Source organism: Nerophis ophidion, linkage group LG09, assembly GCF_033978795.1.
Source record: "Nerophis ophidion isolate RoL-2023_Sa linkage group LG09, RoL_Noph_v1.0, whole genome shotgun sequence".
Taxonomy (NCBI): Eukaryota; Metazoa; Chordata; class Actinopteri; order Syngnathiformes; family Syngnathidae; genus Nerophis; species Nerophis ophidion.
In genome coordinates, this window is record NC_084619.1 from 38,385,184 (window position 1) to 38,404,034 (window position 18,851).

General features: G+C 39.6%; 1 protein-coding gene across 2 annotated transcripts in view; it reads left to right on the plus strand.

The window, feature by feature from the left end:
• The window catches only part of slc1a4 (solute carrier family 1 member 4), a 41,521-nt gene that overhangs the window by 12,937 nt on the left and 9,733 nt on the right, over positions 1-18,851 (plus strand). Inside the window, exons 2-4 of one of the 2 annotated variants that reach the window (XM_061910966.1) lie at positions 12,211-12,253; positions 14,167-14,232; positions 18,512-18,678. In XM_061910966.1, the coding sequence (XP_061766950.1) occupies positions 12,211-12,253; positions 14,167-14,232; positions 18,512-18,678 (276 nt within the window). The remainder of the gene's footprint in view (positions 1-12,210; positions 12,254-14,166; positions 14,233-18,511; positions 18,679-18,851) is intronic. The other variant, XM_061910967.1, reaches the window with a different exon arrangement.

Genomic DNA, 18,851 nt, shown 5'->3' on the forward strand with positions numbered 1-18,851 from the left:
TCCACGGCTGGGCTCCGTCTTCTGGTGGTGACCGCATTTTTCGCGGCGCTGGTACTGGCCGCTCCCCTCCTCCTGCAGCCTTCTCCCGCTGTACCGTCAGGTGGTCCTCCGCCAAGGCTACCGCTGCTGCTAGCTCTTGTGGTCGGTGGTAGCGGACCCTAGCTGACGTCCGCGCCGGGATCGCCTCCAGGAATTGTTCCAGGATCACTTGTTCAATCACCTCTTCTTTTCTTCCGGGTTGCAGCCATCTGGTTGCCGCATCTGTCAGTTGTTGGCCCAGGACAAAAGGCCGCTGATCTTGACCAAGTTTCATGGTTCTAAACTTTATCCTGTAGTCTTTTTTGGATCCTCCCGTCCGGTCCAACACTGCCCTCCTCATGTCCCGGTAGCTCATCCGGGACGCTGGTGGCAGGCTGAGCGCCGCTCGCTGCGCCTCTCCCACCAACAATGGCAGCAGCCGCACCGCCCACTCCTCCTCCGGCCAGCCGCATGACTTGGCTGTGATCTCGAACATGTCCATGAAGCTATGGGGATCTTCTGTTTCCACCATCCTGTGCATGCCTACTGCCGTCAAAGTCGTCCTCTCAGTCGCGTGTTTTCCTGCCCCGGACCTCTCTGACATCGTCTGCAGAATCTGGCTCTGCTGCGCGATTTGGCCTTGCATTGCTTCCATCTGCCGGTGATTTGCGGTCGATATTTCTGCCAACAATTGGGCTTGGTGACGACATCGCAGCTTCCCTCTTTTTTTTTTTTCTTTTTTTTCGTTGGGTGCCAATTGTACGCTTCTTTACTCACAAGTACCACAGATGCACGCTGGAAACCAGTGGGTCAGGTTTTGACAGGTTTTAATCTCACACGTTTGTTCCAAACTCAATCTCTGCTCATCAACTTTTCAGTCTCTCCACAAGCCACCTCCTTTGCTGCCCGATCACTGTTAAAAAGACAACAGATGATTAGATTAACGCGTACCACCTGCGACATCTAATCACCTGCCAGCTGCATCTCGCCGTCCTGTCCATGCCACGTCGCTAATCTTCATACCTGCAGTGTGCTAATCACAACCTCCCTCCAAAAACAGCATTCTAAAATTACAATAAAACACCATAAACTTTACACTAATGCCATCTGACAAAATGTAAACTAAGAGAAACCTGAGAAGAACATTTTTTTTCTGGTTTAGTGCCAGGAAGTTACGTGGTCTGTTTAACATTTAATTTAGTCTGTTAGTCTTAGTTTCCATAACATCCATTATGGAAATTAATGTATGTTATGCAGTTATTATTATTCAAATTTTATTGGACCACATTATTCTGTTAAAGTACCACATGTTTTATATATAGTTATTTAAGTTTCATATACAGTCCTGCACGTTATTTCCTACCTGTTGTTTCCGTGCATCTAAATCGGAACAGACTTCTTTGTATTAAACGTTTTATTGAACACATTTTTTTATTGATATTGATTACGTGTCTGTCGCAATATACAAACCCTGTTTCCATATGAGTTGGGAAATTGTGTTAGATTTAAATACAAACGGAATACAATGAATGATTTGCAAATCCTTTTCAACCCATATTCAATTGAATGTATTACAAAGACAAGATATTTGATGTTCAAACTCATAAACTTTATTCTTTTTTGCAAATAATAATTAACTTAAAATTTCATGGCTGCAACACATGCCAAAGTAGTTGGGAAAGGGCATGATCACCACTGTGTTACATCACCTTTTCTTTTAACAACACTCAATAAACGCTTGGGAACTGAGGAGACACATTTTTGAAGCTTTTCAGGTGGAATTCTTTCCCATTCTTGCTTGATGTACTGCTTATGTTGTTCAACAGTCTGGGGTCTCTGTTGTCGTATTTAAGGCTTCAAAATTTCCAATGGGAGACAGGTCTGGACTACAGGCAGGCTAGTCTAGTACCCGCACTCTTTTACTAGGAAGCCACGCTGTTTTAACACGTGGTGTGGCATTGTCTTGCTGAAATAAGCAGGGGCGTCCATGATAACGTTGCTTGAATGGCAGTATATGTTGCTCCAAAACCTGTATGTACTTTTCAGCATTAATGGTGCCTTCGCAGATGAGTAAGTTACTCATGCCTTGGGCAATAATGCACCCCCATACCATCACAGATGCTGGCTTTTGAACTTTGCGCCTATAACAATCCGGATGGTTCTTTTCCTCTTTGTTCCAGAGGACACAAATGTCTACAGTTTCCAAATATAATTTGAAATGTCGACTCGTCAGACCACAGAACACTTTTCCACTTTGCATCAGTCCATCTTAGATGATCTCGGGCCCAGAGAAGCCGGCGGCGTTTCTGAATGTTGTTGATAAATGGTTTTGGCTTTGCATAGGAGAGCTTTAACTTGCACTTACAGATGTAACGACCAACTGTATTTAGTGACAGTGGTTTCCTGAAGTGTTCCTGAGCCCATGTGGTGATATCCTTTAGAGATTGACGTCTGTTTTTGATACAGTGCCGTCTGAGGGATCGAAGGTCACGGTCATTCAATGTTGGTTTCTAGCCATGCCGCTTACGTGGAGTGATTTCTCCAGATTCTCCGAACCTTTTGATGATGTTATGGACCGTAGATGTTGAAATCCCTAAATTTCTTGCAATTGCACTTTGAAAAACGTTGTTCTTAAACTGTTTGACTATTTGCTCATGCAGTTGTGGACAAAGGGGTGTACCTCGCCCCATACTTTCTTGTGAAAGACTGAGCATTTTTTGGGAAGCTGTTTTTATACCCAATCATGGGACCCACCTGTTCCCAATTAGCCTGGACACCTGTGGGATGTTCCAAATAAGTATTTGATGAGCATTCCTCAACTTTATCAGTATTTATTGCCACCTTTCCCACCTTCTTTGTCACGTGTTGCTGGCATCAAATTCTAAAGTTAATGATTATTTGCAAAAAAAAAATGTTTATCAGTTTGAACATCAAATATGTTGTCTTTGTAGCATATTCAACTGAATATGGGTTGAAAATAATTTGCAAATCATTGTATTCCGTTTATATTTACATCTAACACAATTTCCCAACTCATGTGGAAACAGGGTTTGTATATTGATATTGTTTTATAGGCCCAGCCCTATGTTACGGTACTAATTCCTGGTACTTAGGAATTGATATCGGTACTCAACAGTGCCAATTATCAGTTCATTTGTGTGTGTTAATATATAGCAATTGTTTTTGCTAATAAAATTTATTTTTTAAAAGAACCATTTAAAAATGAGCTGATTATGATAAAAGCTGTTGTTTTGTTATATCTAGTTTCATTATCACATTTCTGAGTCTCATTTGCTGGCCTGACACTGAATTGCTGTTACAGTTACAAGTCCAAGACGTCAGATGGCATTAGTGTAAAGTTTATGGTGTGCTCTTTTTTTTTTTTTGTGCCCTGAGAGCGTTAATATTGTATGTATTTTACCTAGTACACACCAGTTGAATGATTGTAATGTGCATCTTAGTTGTAGTTTTCATTACAAAGTTGGAATCGCCACTAAATAGATTTTATGATATTCAACACTCTACGGCTAAACTGACAAATGGAGCCATATGAATCCTCTCTCTACTGTAGTAATTATTATATAGACATAAAGCAGGCAGGATGGCATGAAACAAGAAGGAATGTACAAAAATGGGGCAGGGGGTTTGCCAAAAATGGCATGTCCAGAATGACCACATAAGTACGTCCGACAATCTTTAATACCACTGATTCCACACTTAAAAATTTTCGGTCTGAGTCATTCAAAACTGTGTGCAAGTTCACACTTAAATGACTGAACTAGGGCTGGAACCTAATTGCGATTTTTATCTTTCTTCCTGTTTGAAGCCACAAAACAAAGAAATGTCTGTCACTCAAATGAAAAAAAAAACAACCTACAGCCTCTTGGGGTTACTCTACTGCACTAATGAAACCTCAATGTTGATTTGATGTGGATTAATTGTGCAGCCAAATAATAAATTTATTATTTGATGCTCAGACATTGTTTAATGCAAGTACCAAGCATTCTAACAAGATTTATAAGTCAGAAAACATCATAAGTCCCTTTTAAAAATAAACAGTACCTAACAAAATGCAGAGAAGCTGTCTGATAACAAATTCCCACCGTGACAGCTGTTGGAAAAGGGTTTATTTTTAACTTAACAAATGTTTAGTCTTAACTACACATACCCATTTAGTCAGCAATTGATGGTTTTCTCTGCAACAGGTGGACTGCTCTCTCCAGCATTACTTGGATATGCTTATTATGCTAAGCTAAGCTGCTTGTAGTACTGTGGTTTAGGGCTGAAACGATCGATTAATTTGATTTAAAAAAAAAAAAAGCTTTGTTTTATGTTTTGTTCAGATGAAATGCTTCTATTTAAAAGGGAAAAAACAAAGACTCAGTTATAGTTTCCTTTGTATAACATTGTTTGCAAAAGCACCAAGTCATAGAATTTTAATATTTTTGATTCAATAAATAAAGAGTTTGTATGTTCTGTACATCCAACATTATGTATTATTCTAATTTATCTTTTTTTAACGTCTTTATTGAATGAAGCGCACATTTGTAGTTGTTTCCCCATATTTCTACACAATAACTCAGACATGGTAACCCTAGCAAGCAGTAGAGAATATGGAATGATTTTTGGTCTAGAACATACAAAACCCAAAACCATTGAAGTTGGCATGTTGTGTAATTTGTAAATAAAAACTGAATAAAATGATTTGCAAATCCTTTTAAACTTATATTCAATTGAATAGACTGCAAAGACAAGATATTTAATGTTCAAACTGAGAACCAATTTTTTTTTGCAAATAATCATTCACTTAAAATTTAATGGCACCAACACATTGCAAAAAAGATGGCCCAGGGGCATTTTTACCACTGTGTTACATGGCCTTTCCTTTTAACAACACTCAGTAAATGTTTGGGAACTGAGAAAACCCATTTTTTAAGCTTTTTAGGTGGAATTATTTCCCATTCTTGCCTGATGTACAGTTTAAGTTTCCGTTGTCTATTTGACGCTTCATAATGCGCCACGCATTTTCAATGGGAGACAGGTTCTGATTGATGGATTGAAACTTTTATTAGTAGATTGCACAGTACAGTACATATTCCATACAATTGACCACTAAATGGTAACAACCAAATAAGTTTTTCAACTTGTTTAAATCATGGTAAAAGGTCTAGACTACAGGCAGGCCAATCTAGTACCCGCACTGTTTTACTACAAAGCTACACTGTTGTAACACGTGCAGAATGTGGCCTGGCATTGTCTTGCTAAAATAAGCAGGGGTGTCATGAAAAAGACGTTGCTTGGATGGCAACATATACTGTATGTACCTTTTAGCATTAATGGTGCCTTCACAGATGTGTAAGTTACCCATGCCATGGGCACTAATACACCCCAATTCCATCACAGATGCTGGCTTTTGAACTTTGCGCCTGTAACAGTTCGGATGGTTCTTTTCCTCTTTGGTCCGGAGGACATGCCGTCCACAGTTTCCAAAAATAATTTGAAATGTGGACTCGTCAGACCACAGAACACTTTTCCACTTTGCATCAGTCCATCTTAAATGATCTTGGTCTCAGCGAAGCCGGGGGTGTTGTTGATGAACGGCTTTCGCTTTGCAGAGTAGAGTTTTAACTTGCACTTACAGATGCAGCGACAAACTGTAGTTACCAACAGTGGTTTTCTAAAGGGTTCCTGAGCCCATGTGGTGATATCCTTTACACACTGATGTCGGTTTTTGATGCAGCACCGACTGAGGGATCAAAGGTCACGGGCATGCCGCTTACATGCAGTGATTTTTCTGGATTATCTGAACCTTTTGATGATATTACGGACTGTAGGTGGTGAAATCCCTAAATTCCTTGCAATAGCTCATGGAGAAATATAGTTCTTAAACTGTTTGACAATTTGCTCACGCATTTGTTCATAAAGTGGTGACCTTTGCTCCATCCTTGTTTGTGAATGATGAGCATTTCATGGAAGCTGCTTTTGTACACAATCATGGCACCCACTTGTTCCCAATTAGCCTGTTCACCTGTGGGATGTTCCAAATAAGTGTTTGATGAGCATTCCTCAACTTTCTCACTCTTTTTTGCCACATGTGCCAGCTTTTTTGAAACATGTTGCAGGCATCAAATTCCAAATGAGCTACTATCTGCAAAAAATTACATAGTTTCTCACTTCAAACATTAAATATCTTGTCTTTGCAGTCTTTTCAATTGAATATAAGTTGAAAAGGATTTGCAAATCATTGTATTGTGTTCTTATTTACGATTTATACAACATGCCAACTTCACTGGTTTTGGGTTTTGTATTTTGCTTTATTCATTATTGACGTGGATGAGATCCGCTCTAAGTTCCTTAAGGCTCTGGATGCTGATGGGTTTTCTTGGTTGACAAGAATCTGCAGCATTGCGTGGACATTGGGGGAAGTGATCACAATTGTGGCAGCTAAGATTTAATAAAGGTGATAGTCGGCAATACTAACATTTAAAAAAACAGGCTCAGCTGCATTTTAAACCAAGCACGTTCTCAACCAACAGTCAGCCAACCACCAGGGGGCGAGTAAGAGTAAGTGACAACAGAGTTTTATGGTAGATCAGCCAGCCCTGTCGTTCCCGTAAATATTAGGATAAATAAAAGCGTTACTACATTGGTGCCCTCCTCACCTGCCGCGTTTCCCACAGGCTACCAACAGACACACATTTTAACCCCGGAACACGACCGCACGCCTCGGCGTTCTCTAGGCACTCCCGCTCGTTTCACCAACAACAAATGCCACAACGGCTTGCACTTTGGTGTGCACATCCAAGCAAATGATCTAATGTGCAGAGACACGTTAAGCATTAAGAACACTTTCCTTCTTTTCTTAACAGTCATCATTTTCATAGTTTAATTTTGAAATGAAAGACAAGTTTGCATAGTGTTTGTTTAAAATCGAAAGTGCAATAAAATATGTTTCAATTATCAGTAAATAATCGTAATTTCAATATTTATGAAAATAATGGTGATTAATATTTTGGCCATAATCGTGCAGCACTACAGTTGACCGTGTCCCTCGGGTCGTCCTGATGGGAGTGTTCAGAGAGTATGGGTTGTCTGACCGTCTGATTGTGGCGGCCCGCTCCCCGTATGATCAGCTTGGTTTGCATTGCCGGCAATAAGTCGGACCTGTTTCCATTAAGGGTTGGACTCCGCCAGGGATGCCTTTTGTCACCAATTCTGTTCATAACTTTATGGACAGAATTTCTATGCACAGTCAAGGCGTTGAGGGGATCTGGTTTGGTGGCTGCAGGATTAGGTCTCTGCTTTTTTGCAGATGTTGTGGTTCTGATGGCTAGTATAATTGATAAGAAAATTACTAAAATGGACCACATGAATTCCCTAGAACTTTAAATACGTCAACATAGTTTCTGTACGGCTGATGCAATAGAGCGCACATGAGAGCAGGAATTTTGTTCACTTATTTATTTTTATTAATGCAGAATTTCGTTGTTGACAATATGTATTTATTAGAAAAAAATATGTTTTGGGTAACAGAAAAATATTTGATTAATTCTATTTTTATATTTATTTTAACGATGTTCCATCAAGTACGCATTGAGGCTATAATGTGTGTTTTTGGGCAACAGAAAAACATTTTATTAATTCTATTTTTATATTTATTTTAACGATGTTCCCTCAAATACGCATTGAGGCTATGAAGTGTGTTTTATCCGATTACTCGATTAATCAAACCAACTAATTGAAAGATTACCTATTCACTAAATAATCAGCCCCACTGTAAACCTACAGTACTGTAATGTGCATAACTGCACCACTTGCTGTGATGTTTTTATAAATTACATTTTCTCAACATTGGCATATTAAAACAGAAAAGACACACATAACAATAAGCCTGGGCCAATAGTCAATAAATAATTATTCAAACGATTTAATGAAAATGAACTTGTAATTTTGCTGCCATTGATAAATTAACATGTCCGTCTGTTTTTTTTGTGTCTCGCTTTCAAACATAGTGCAAGAGAGTTCACTTTGTGCTCCACTCTTAGCACCTGAACAATTAAATGACCGTTGTGAACCCTCTTGTCAGTCATTCACAATCTTTGTGTTGGAGGGCAGAGGCGGCACCACTAATATACACACACAGGTTGTCCGGACAAAGTCTCGTTAGTCGCTACTAGCTAGTTAAGAGCTCTGTGAGGTAACAAAAATTAGGAGAAAAAATGATAATTGCAAAGCCAAATGTCCTCTCTGGGAATATTTTAGCTTCAAATGAGTGAGAAAGATGAGCCCATCAACACGGACGGTTGAGCAAGTATGCCGACTTTGTTGGAAAGCGAATGCAACAAAAATGACGTAATGAAGTCACCGTCAAATACGCTTAACTGGTGAGATCACATTTGCAAAAGCTGAGCAAAAAACATGAGAAACAAAGCAAATATGTTTTGAACTACAAATTAATCTGTTTCTTTTTGTAATAAAAAAATTGAGCGCTTTTGTGCACTGAGAGCGTAGTAAGTGAACCGTAAAATGGCGAAGGAACACTGTAGTGGTGGCATATGAAACAGCTGAAGCAGCGTTTATTAAGTCATCCTGAGTTTACTCAACATCTCAGATGTGTTCCAGCCATGGGAATAAATGTGGCAAAAGGTTGTGTTCTTTGGCTCAGTGGGGTGTGACCTTCGGGGATAAAGTTACCCCAAACAAACATTTGTATGTGGAAAAGCCACAGCTTCCAGTAATCCTCTGTGTGTTTTACTGATAACAATGAAAACACATTCAGCTTGGTGTCTGTGGGAAAGACCATGGTGATGCTCGACAAGAAGAGGGAGATTAAAAGTAATGGCAAGAAAACACATTACACTTTAACCAGTTATGCTTTGCATCTTACAATGATAATCAAAAAAGATAAGCAGCCAAGTGCAGTGGAACTTGTTTGTTGATGATTGCTGTAAAACATGGGTCAGTTTGTGTCAACATGTGTTGTATTGTTAAGTTTATTGTCATGTGCCTATTTTTATTTCATCCGAACAAACTGTTGCAGTCAATGCATGCGAATAACCACAAAACATTATTGCATCTATCCTGTGTGAAAGCAGATTAAACACGAAATGTATGTTAACTGCCTTGTCTAGGGTGTACACCGCCTTCCGCCCGAATGCAGTTGAGATAGGCTCCAGCACCCCCCGCCACCCCAAAAAGGACAAGCGGTAGAAAATGGATGGATGGATGGATGTTGACTGCATATGCTCCTTTAACTTGCCCGCGGATGGGTCAAAGCAGGTCTAATTTGTAAATAAATGAGAGCAAGAGTCAGCTAACAATGGCGGTAATGTTATTCGCTCTATTGCACCTACAACGATCTAAAAAACCCCCAGAATTTTCCATCAAGGTTTTATATATTCATTACACGACTGTATATGTATGTATTGTTATTACAGGCGCATTCATATTAAGATATATTATTTACGTATTTTGGACATTTTAAGCATACGACATGCGCATCAATTTCACAGACCCATCACATTTGTTATTTCCTTCAACAACAACACTACTTCTAATCATGACAGACTTCATGAGAGCCAACGACTACTACAAATGATGGTGACCTTATATTTTTAAGCCTGAATATATGGAGGATTAGCTACATGCATACTTGCCAACCCTCCCGATTTTTCCGGGAGACTCCCGGATTTCAGTGCCGCTCCCGAAAATTTCCCGGGTCCACCATTCTCCCGAATTTCTCCAAATTTCCACCCAGTCAGCAATATTGGGGGCATGCCTCACAGGCACTGCTTTTAGCATCCTCTCTCACCTGTCGTCGCGTCCGCTTTTCCTCCGTACTAACAGCGTGTCGGCTCAGTCACATAATACATGCGGCTTTAACAGACACTCATAAGTGAAAGCAAAGCATACTTGATCAACAGCCATACAGATCACACTGAAGGTGGCCGTTTAAACGTCTTTAACACTGTTACAAATATGTGCCACACTGTGAAGCCACACCAAACAAGAATGACAAACACATTTTGGGTGAACATCCGCACCGTAACACAACATAAACACAACAGAACAAATACTCAGAACACCTTGCAGGACTAAATCTTCTGGGACACTACAATATACACCCCCGCTACCACCAAACCCCACCCACCTCAACCCCTCCCTCACCTCAGCCACACACACACACACACACACACACACACACACACACACACACACACACACACCCCATCTCCCGAATTCGGAGGTCTCAAGGTTGGCAAGTATGGCTACTTGTTTTGGAAGCTGAGTGATAAGCAGATCCAGCAAGTAGCAGTATTGTTGAGTAGGGCTGGGCGATTATTTGATTGTGATCGATAACCGTGATACATTTCCGGTTGATCACGGTGATCAGCTTTGCGCATACTGTGTGTATATTAACTCGATCAACCAGGGTGTAATAGCCAATCGGAGTTGACCTCTTACCACCCCACTTCCAGTTACAAGGTACGCAGAAGTAACCCGAATCATACATATGAACAGAGTGACTGAACTTGGAGCGCAGCTGAGGGCAGTACAATAAATGTCAGCTATAACTTGGAGTTGTGTAGGGCCCTATGATTTACTCGTCATCGAAATCATATCGACAGAATCAATAAATTGTTGGCTAAAACAGAATCTACGATTAAAGGGGAACTGCACTTTTTTTGGAATTCTTCCCTATCATTTACCAATCCCTTTGTAAGACATGACCGCATGTGGTTTTCTTTAGTAATGCATTCTTATTAGTAATATACAGCAATAGAGTAATGTAGAGCCCATAAAGCCCTTTAAAAACATCCAGAACCGCCAACAATACTCAATTTACATCTCTTGACCTGAATATTAACCAAATCTTAGCGATATTGTTATAAGCGCTAAGACAGAGGAACTACTTTGAGCGGCGCCGCAATCACAGAGAGGTAACTAGCTTATCCAGGTATTGACATATTGAGCCGCCTTTGAGTTTTGTTCGTTTTTTGTACCTACATGGGGATTCTAATTAGTTGTTCATTATAAATGGGAAGATATGAACATCCCATCAGTCAGCATCCCAGTGGAAGCAGACAGAGTACAGTAAGTGATTGCTTAATTTATTTTCGTATTTTGTATTCGCTTGTCAGCAAGGAGACTAAAAATAAATAGTGTCAGCCAGAGGGGATCGCCGTTTGTGATCGGCGTTAAGGCGTTAATTATCAATGGCGATCATACTTTTTAATGAAAATTGATCAGACAGACGGTGCATCCTTAGATAAAACCAATTTACTTTACAAATATTGCAGCAATGCATTATTAACAAAGCAACAGTTTTTTTTTGTATTTTTTCTGTATTTGGCCTTCTGTGTAAAAAAAATTTACATCCTTGGTTTAAATCATCAGAACCCTCCAATGCTCTAATATATTGAACATGAAATATTGAAACCATGCAGAACGAAATAAGTCATGTGTAATCCTTTAAGTACAGTGATTCTCAAACTGTCGTACACTGGCTCCATTTAGTGGTATGCCAACAAATCACTTGATTAAAGTAGTGTTTTGTTTTCCTATATTCCAACACGGTGTTACTGTTCAAACTGTGGGTAATGTTACACTGCCCGAAATATCAAATATACTTGTTAAATAAAACCTTGTTGTTTTTAATGAATACTTAGACGTTTTACGCTACTGTATTTTAATGTTGGTCATTATGGTGGTACCTGGAGAGATTAGTTTTTTCTGAAGTGGTACTAGGTAAAAAAAGTTTGAGAACCACTGTTTTAGTAGTACTTGATCTTTGTACCCACCTGCTTTGGTGATGTAGATCAGTGATTGAACAATTGTTCAGTCAGGAAATATGTGGACCTGATGAACCATCCTGGGAACAAGCAGTGTGTGATGATAACCTATACACACTTTGGATTAGTCCACAACAACCTACAATTCTGAAGTGTGTGTGATTTATTTATTTATTTTCACATTTATTTTTCACTGCTTATCCTGAGCTTTTCCTAGTCGACTGTGTTAAAGACACACACGCTGGAGTGATGACCCACACTCAGGACCAATTTTGCCTCTTCAATGAAGCGAACATTTTGGACTTTTGAAGTTTGAGTAAAACCGGCTGACTCACATGAACTCCAATAGAGAAATAGTAACTTTTTTGAATGTCTAACCTCTTCTCAATATATTTCACAGGAACTTATTCCCGTCCAATCTGGTGGCTGCTGCTTTCCGTTCTGTGAGTTTCAGCACTTCAATTATTAACCTTCCGTTCTGATAATCAGTTCATGTTTCACTATCACATGTGTCCAGCGGAGATAATTCATTTGAATTTATATCTCCGACCACACGGACGCCACACTGCGTTCATTTACAGCCGCCGTAAATCCACACTGGTGTGCTTGCAGCCTTATAATGCCTCTTAACGAGGACTCTGTCCCACCAGCCGTTTCCATGGCAAAATCATTCCATTCCAGCCAGCCTAGCAACCAACTTCGCTTCACTGCCTTTGAATACGGCCCATTTTCAACAATTATTATGTCTGTGAAGATTATGAATAGGCATCAACAATGGTCAAGTGTGCCGGATGGCATACTACAGTATATGCAAATCAGAGCAGTTACATTCTCAAACTGTTTGTTTTGATAAACTAGCTAAAACTATTATTTTTATGTAATCTCTTGATTAAATGTCTTATTTTTAAGTATTTATCAATCAATCAATCAATGTTTATTTATATAGCCCTAAATCACAAATGCCTCAGAAGACTGTACAAACCACTACGACTACGACATCCTCGGAAGAACCCACATATTTATTCATTGTTATGTATTCTTATGAAGAACAATTAGGATTAAGTCTGCTTCCTGATTCTTTTCGGACTTGTTGCATTGTGCAAGTCCCTTTTAATGTACTTGTTCAGCATCTGTGAAACATAAAGCAAAAGCGGGGGATGTGTATTATAAACTTAGTGACTCGTTGTATTAGTAGACAAGTGAGTTTCAAAGTGCAGTCAGGTCAGTGAGTGCATTCACCCCCCCTTCCACATTTCTACATGTCTCTATCCAGTCTATAAGGTGACGGATCCCTGTGGAAGAGGTCCAACTGTGGATTAAACTGCAGAGAAGCATAAAAACCGGCACCTTGATCTTTAAAACCATGTCATGTATGAGTAATGTACACACTCACACACTTTGCAATAGAAATGTCTCCACATAAATATGGTATGATCATTTTAATGTTCGTCAGAGTGAATACAAACACAGCTACACACATAGACTAATGCTTGTTTAGGATGTCAGAATCAGTGCTCACACAATACTTGTCCAGGCTGCTCCTCAAATTTGAATAAAAAAAAAAAAAGTCAAGGTTCAAAGATTAAACTTGGTGTTTTTCTCAATACTGAAGCAAAGTATTTACTGTTGCGGATCAAGTGTTGTTCTGTGTATTCTGGTTTAAATAATGGAACTGTGTTCTAAAAGTTACAAGTTTACAAAGAAAAAACTATTCTGAATACATTTGTATTATTGCAAGCAAAATAAAACTCATTTGACTCGGTGAATATATTTAATGTTTATAAAGTTTATTTTGACTGAAAAAAAAAACAACCATGGTGTTTATTTTCCAGAATAACATATAACCGTGTGTCATTTCCAAAAGATAAATTATGATGCTTTTGGAGAGGGTTGGGCATGGTTTCATTTGCAATTTGGGAACGCCTCCACAAGGGAACTGTTTGCAGACAGACTCAAAAGATGGGTTATGAATGTTACAGGAGCAAAATGTGTGCAAAATTTACACCAAATCATATCCAATACATATTATATAGGCCACAGGGAAGTGTTTTATGTATAGATTAAATTGTCATAGGTCCCCTTTATGTATTCAAGTAAATGTATTATTTATTAACAATAACAGTAAAAATCCTGTATCTGATAGGTTTTTAAAGACAGGTAGGGCCTGCTGGTCTGGTTGTGATGCGTTAATGGTTTGTGGGGATTTTGAAAATCACTCGTTTTATGACTTTTTCCATTTGGCCAATTACTGTGAGATACATCAACAAAATAATCCTGTGATTTACCACACATTTCTTTACTAGAATGAACTGCTGGAATATGTAAGGTTTTCTGTTTTTTTTACCTTGTGTTGCAGTATGCCACCGGCTACAAGATGGTTGCTTCAGGCAATGACACCAATGGCACTACCCTCTACCAAAAGGTATGTGTGGGAAGACCTCTAACCACCACATACTCCTATACATGCAAACATTGCAAACACGTGTTTACACGTATATACTGATAGATGGCTTAGCAAAGCAACGAAATGTAGTCTATATCAGCATAATATCTTGAAGCAAAACAGTGCAAATGTGCACATGGTACAGGTCTCGAACCACGAAACTGCACCCAGCATGAGCTGGCTCTTGGCGACTGAGCTAAGGAAAAACCAACGATCATAAAAAGATCCCAGGCTCTGTGAGGTGGACCAGTTTGTTTAAGGGACAGAGGGCAGCGAGAGTAGCTAGAACCCCTCGAGAGAATAAAGGGGTTGAGCAATTAAAGGACAACACAACAATATGTGTATCAATAACAGTAATAGTTCTATGATGACGGCATCAATGATAATGATGGTCTGTTATCAACATAGCTATGACTGTCTTCCCCGCCTATTTGTGGTTCAAGATTTGCTTGACCAAATATACAGCATTCGTTTTTGCAAGTTACGTGATGCGAAAGTAAACACCAGGCTTAACTCTTGCAGGCAATCATCAGTCCTGTATCTTAAACATCAAATAACTTGTGTAGATAATTGCATTGTCAGCTTTAAAAAAACATTTTTTAAATATTGAAGTCTTATTTGGGGCGGCATGGCGTAGTGGGTAGAGCAGCCGTGCCAGAAACCTGAGGGTTGCAGGTTCGCTTCCCACCTATTGACATCCAAATCGCTGCTGTTGTGTCCTTGGGCAGGACACTTCACCCTTGCCCCCGGTGCTGCTCACACTGGTGAATGAATGATGAATGAATGATTGGTGGTGGTCGGAGGGGCCGTAGGCACAAACTGGCAGCCACACTTCCGTCAGTCTACCCCAGGGCAGCTGTGGCTACAGATGTAGCTTACCACCACCAGATGTGAATGAATGATGGGTTCCCACATCGCTGTTAGCGCTTTGAATATCTAACAATAAAAAAGCGCGATATAAATCTTATCCATTAATATTATTATTATTATAAATATTGTGTGGATTATTACGACCACATGTTTGCATCACACATCCATTCCAGTATCAGTGCGTTCACACAAACACAGTGTAAATATCTGCTACAATGTAAATGTTTGTCCGGGAGGAAAAAGAGACCATGGTCCCCCATATTGCTTTTCCCCCATATTTATCCACTTTAGGAGACCAGATAAACGATCAGCTTTTGGCATTCGTCCATGATATTTAGTTTGCCATGGGTCATGATGAGCCCTCGCCCCAGGAGACAGGGGATGAAGCTTGTAGAGCTATGGGATCTTCGAGACAATGGGTGATGACAGAACCAGGATTTGCCTCAGTCCTTTTTTGTTAATCATTATCCAGCTCACTGAATCCCACATCTCTTCCCAGACTAGTATGCACCCGCATAGTCTGTACCTACAGTAAAAGTCCACATATTTCCTCATGAGCGTCTAAAATAGAAAACCATTATTATCTTAAATACAGATTGAAAAAGATTGTAGAACATTGCAACACACTTCAGGAGCCTGTTCCACCAAACAGTAATTTGGAAAATATTAGGACACTCAATAGTGAACCGCCGCACACGTAAGGTTGAAAATTTGCTGAGACATGGACTTCTACTGACACTATTCCCCCCCTGAGTTCAGTTCCAAACTTGGGAGACAAACATTTTTGCAACAAATTCACAAAACCTCAGTATTCCTGTTGTAAAAGGACCTTGGATCTCTGTGAACACATTGGCAGATCCTTGCATTGATATTTTGACCTTGCTAGCAAACATAGAACACTGGGGTCCAAGCGTGTAATTGGTGTTTCTCAAGGCACAACTTCAGTCCTCATTTTTGTCGGCTACAATTTTTTTTCAGATGTGGTTTATGTAACTAAGGTGTTGCTTTAACTTGTTTACTTCAGATACAGTCAATAGTCACTTGTTTGACTTAGTTATACTTGTGTTTCTTAATGTTCCGTTTTAGGTCCTCTCTTTTTCATAGTTTTGGTTTATGAACTGAACCCAGTTCATAACATTTCTGAAATACTCACATTTTTGTGGCAGATTCTTATGAAGACTGTACAGTGCTGTCATAGAGATGATCTTTGATTAGCTTTTTTGCAGAAGGTCCTTAAAAACAGCACAGCGCTCCTGTAACTGACAAAATAGACCAAAATACAATGTGTACTGTAGAGGACGCTGTTTCTCAGGAATGTATATAATAAGACTAATAGTGATTTGCTTTTATCCGCCAATTTCCATAAAAAAAAGTATGTGATCGACCAATGCTAATTAATGCCTTTCAATGCCAATCACAAAAAACGATCCCCTGTGGCTCATACTTAATCAATGTTTGGTCCCCTGGCTGACAGAGGCTAACTTTGTATGTTCATCACCAGTAGGCAGCCGCTCCCTTAAAGGGGAACATTATCACAATTTCAAAAGGGTTAAAAACAATAAAAATCAGTTCCCAGTGGCTTGTTGTATTTTTTGAAATTTTTTTCAAAATTTTACCGGTCTCGGAATATCACTAAATAAAGCTTTAAAGTGCCTTATTTTTGCTCTCTGCGAAGACACTGGCCATTTCCCTGTGACGTCATATAGTGCTGCCAATGTAAACAAACAATGGGAATACCACAGCAAAATATAGTGACATTAGCTCGGATTCAAACTCGGATTTCAGCGATTTAAGCGATTCAACAGATTACGCATGTATTGAAACAGATGGTTGGAGTATGAAAGTATTGAAGAAGAAACTGAAGCTATTGAGCGAATAGCTATTGACGCTATTCATAGCCATAGCATGGCCGAATAGCTGCGTTAGCATCGCCGGTAAAATGTGCGGACCAAACGATCAGGACTTTCGCATCTTTTGACACTGGAGCAACTTAAATCCGTCGATTGGTAAGTGTTTTTTTCGCATTAAATGTGGGTGGAAGGAAACGTAATATAGTTGCAAATGCATCTACAGGTTATCCATACATCCCTGTGCCATGTCTGCTTTAGCACCGCCGGTAAATAGCATGTTAGCATCGATTAGCGTAGCATGTTAGCATCGATTAGCTGGCAGTCAACATCAACAAAACTCACCTTTGTGATTTCGTTGACTATCGTTGCAAATGCATTTGCAGGTTATCCATACATCTCTGTGCCATGTTTGCCTTAGCATCGCCGGTAAAATGTGGAGACACTCCAGCACATTCAATGGGGGTCTGGCGGCAGACACTTTCGCATCTTCGGGCCAGTGGTGCAACTTGAATCCCTCCCTGTTAGTGTTGTTACACCCTCCGACAACACACCGTCGAGGCATGATGTCTCCAAGGTTCCAAAAAATAGTAAAAAAACCGGAAAATAACAGAGCTGAGACCCAGTGTTTGTAATGTGTTGAAAATGAAAATGGCGGGTGTGTTACCTCGGCGACATCACATTCTGATGTCATCGCCTCCAGCGCGATAAACAGAAAGGTGTTTAATTCGCCAAAATTCAATCATTTAGAGTTCGGACATCTGTTAAAAAAATAGATGGTCTTTTTTCTGCACCATCAAGGTATATATTGACGCTTACATGGGTCTTGTGATAATGTTCCCCTTTAACTTAATCATTACCTCCATTGGGGCACATAAAATACATTTGTCACTGGAAGTCCAGGCTAAACATGTTACAGGAACTGGAAGGTTAGCACCAATGATAACACAAGACTTGTCCAGGCTGCTCCTCAAATTTGACAAAAAAAATAAACCCAAATAGAAAATGTTGTAACAGAAACTACAGTAGTAACATGAAGCAGGAGCAGACAAGCAAAATTGAGTAAACTCTAAGAAAAGTGTAGATGGAGCTGTAAGCAGCTCGAAACAGAACATTAACCAAATATCAAAAATCAGTATTAGATGGACGTCTTTTGGTGCATTCCTGACCCTATTTTGCTCAAACCACTATATGTAATAAATTACAAATAGTAAAGTGTTTAAATATTGTGTTTATATTGTTACACTGCTGCTGTGTTTTTTAATGATACTGATTGTGATTTAAACTTAAATAAAATATCAGCCGATCTCACTCATGGATGATTGGTATTCAAAAGAAGGTAAATTGATGTCTAAGGTTATGCAATGAGATCAAATTGTGGTTGGCTATCATGTAATAACGTTTGTTACAGCGTTGTCCTGTTAGAAGATTAAGCCATAGCCATTTCAGCTGGGGTCCTCAGTGAAGAAGTGCAAACAGCAAACTCTGTGGTAAGATTTTTATCAAGCGTTTACGGCATCTACAGTACGTTGTGTTTTCAGGTGCCTGTTGGGACAGAAGCAGATGGCATGAATATCCTGGGTCTGGTGTTATTTGCTATGGTGTTCGGTGTGGCACTGAGGAAGCTTGGAGATGAGGGCGAGGAACTTATCCGTTTCTTCAATGCCTTCAACGAGGCAACCATGGTACTGGTGTCTTGGATCATGTGGTGAGTGACTTACCTAAGGGTTTTAATTGATAAGTGGCAAGAAGTTTTCATTAAAACCTTTTACATTTTGGGTTATTAGGTCAAGAAATGGACTATTTGAACACTTCCATCAGAAGATTAACAGATCCAAAACTCTTACTTGACTGCCTTCTTAATTTTTGCTTGTTACCGCA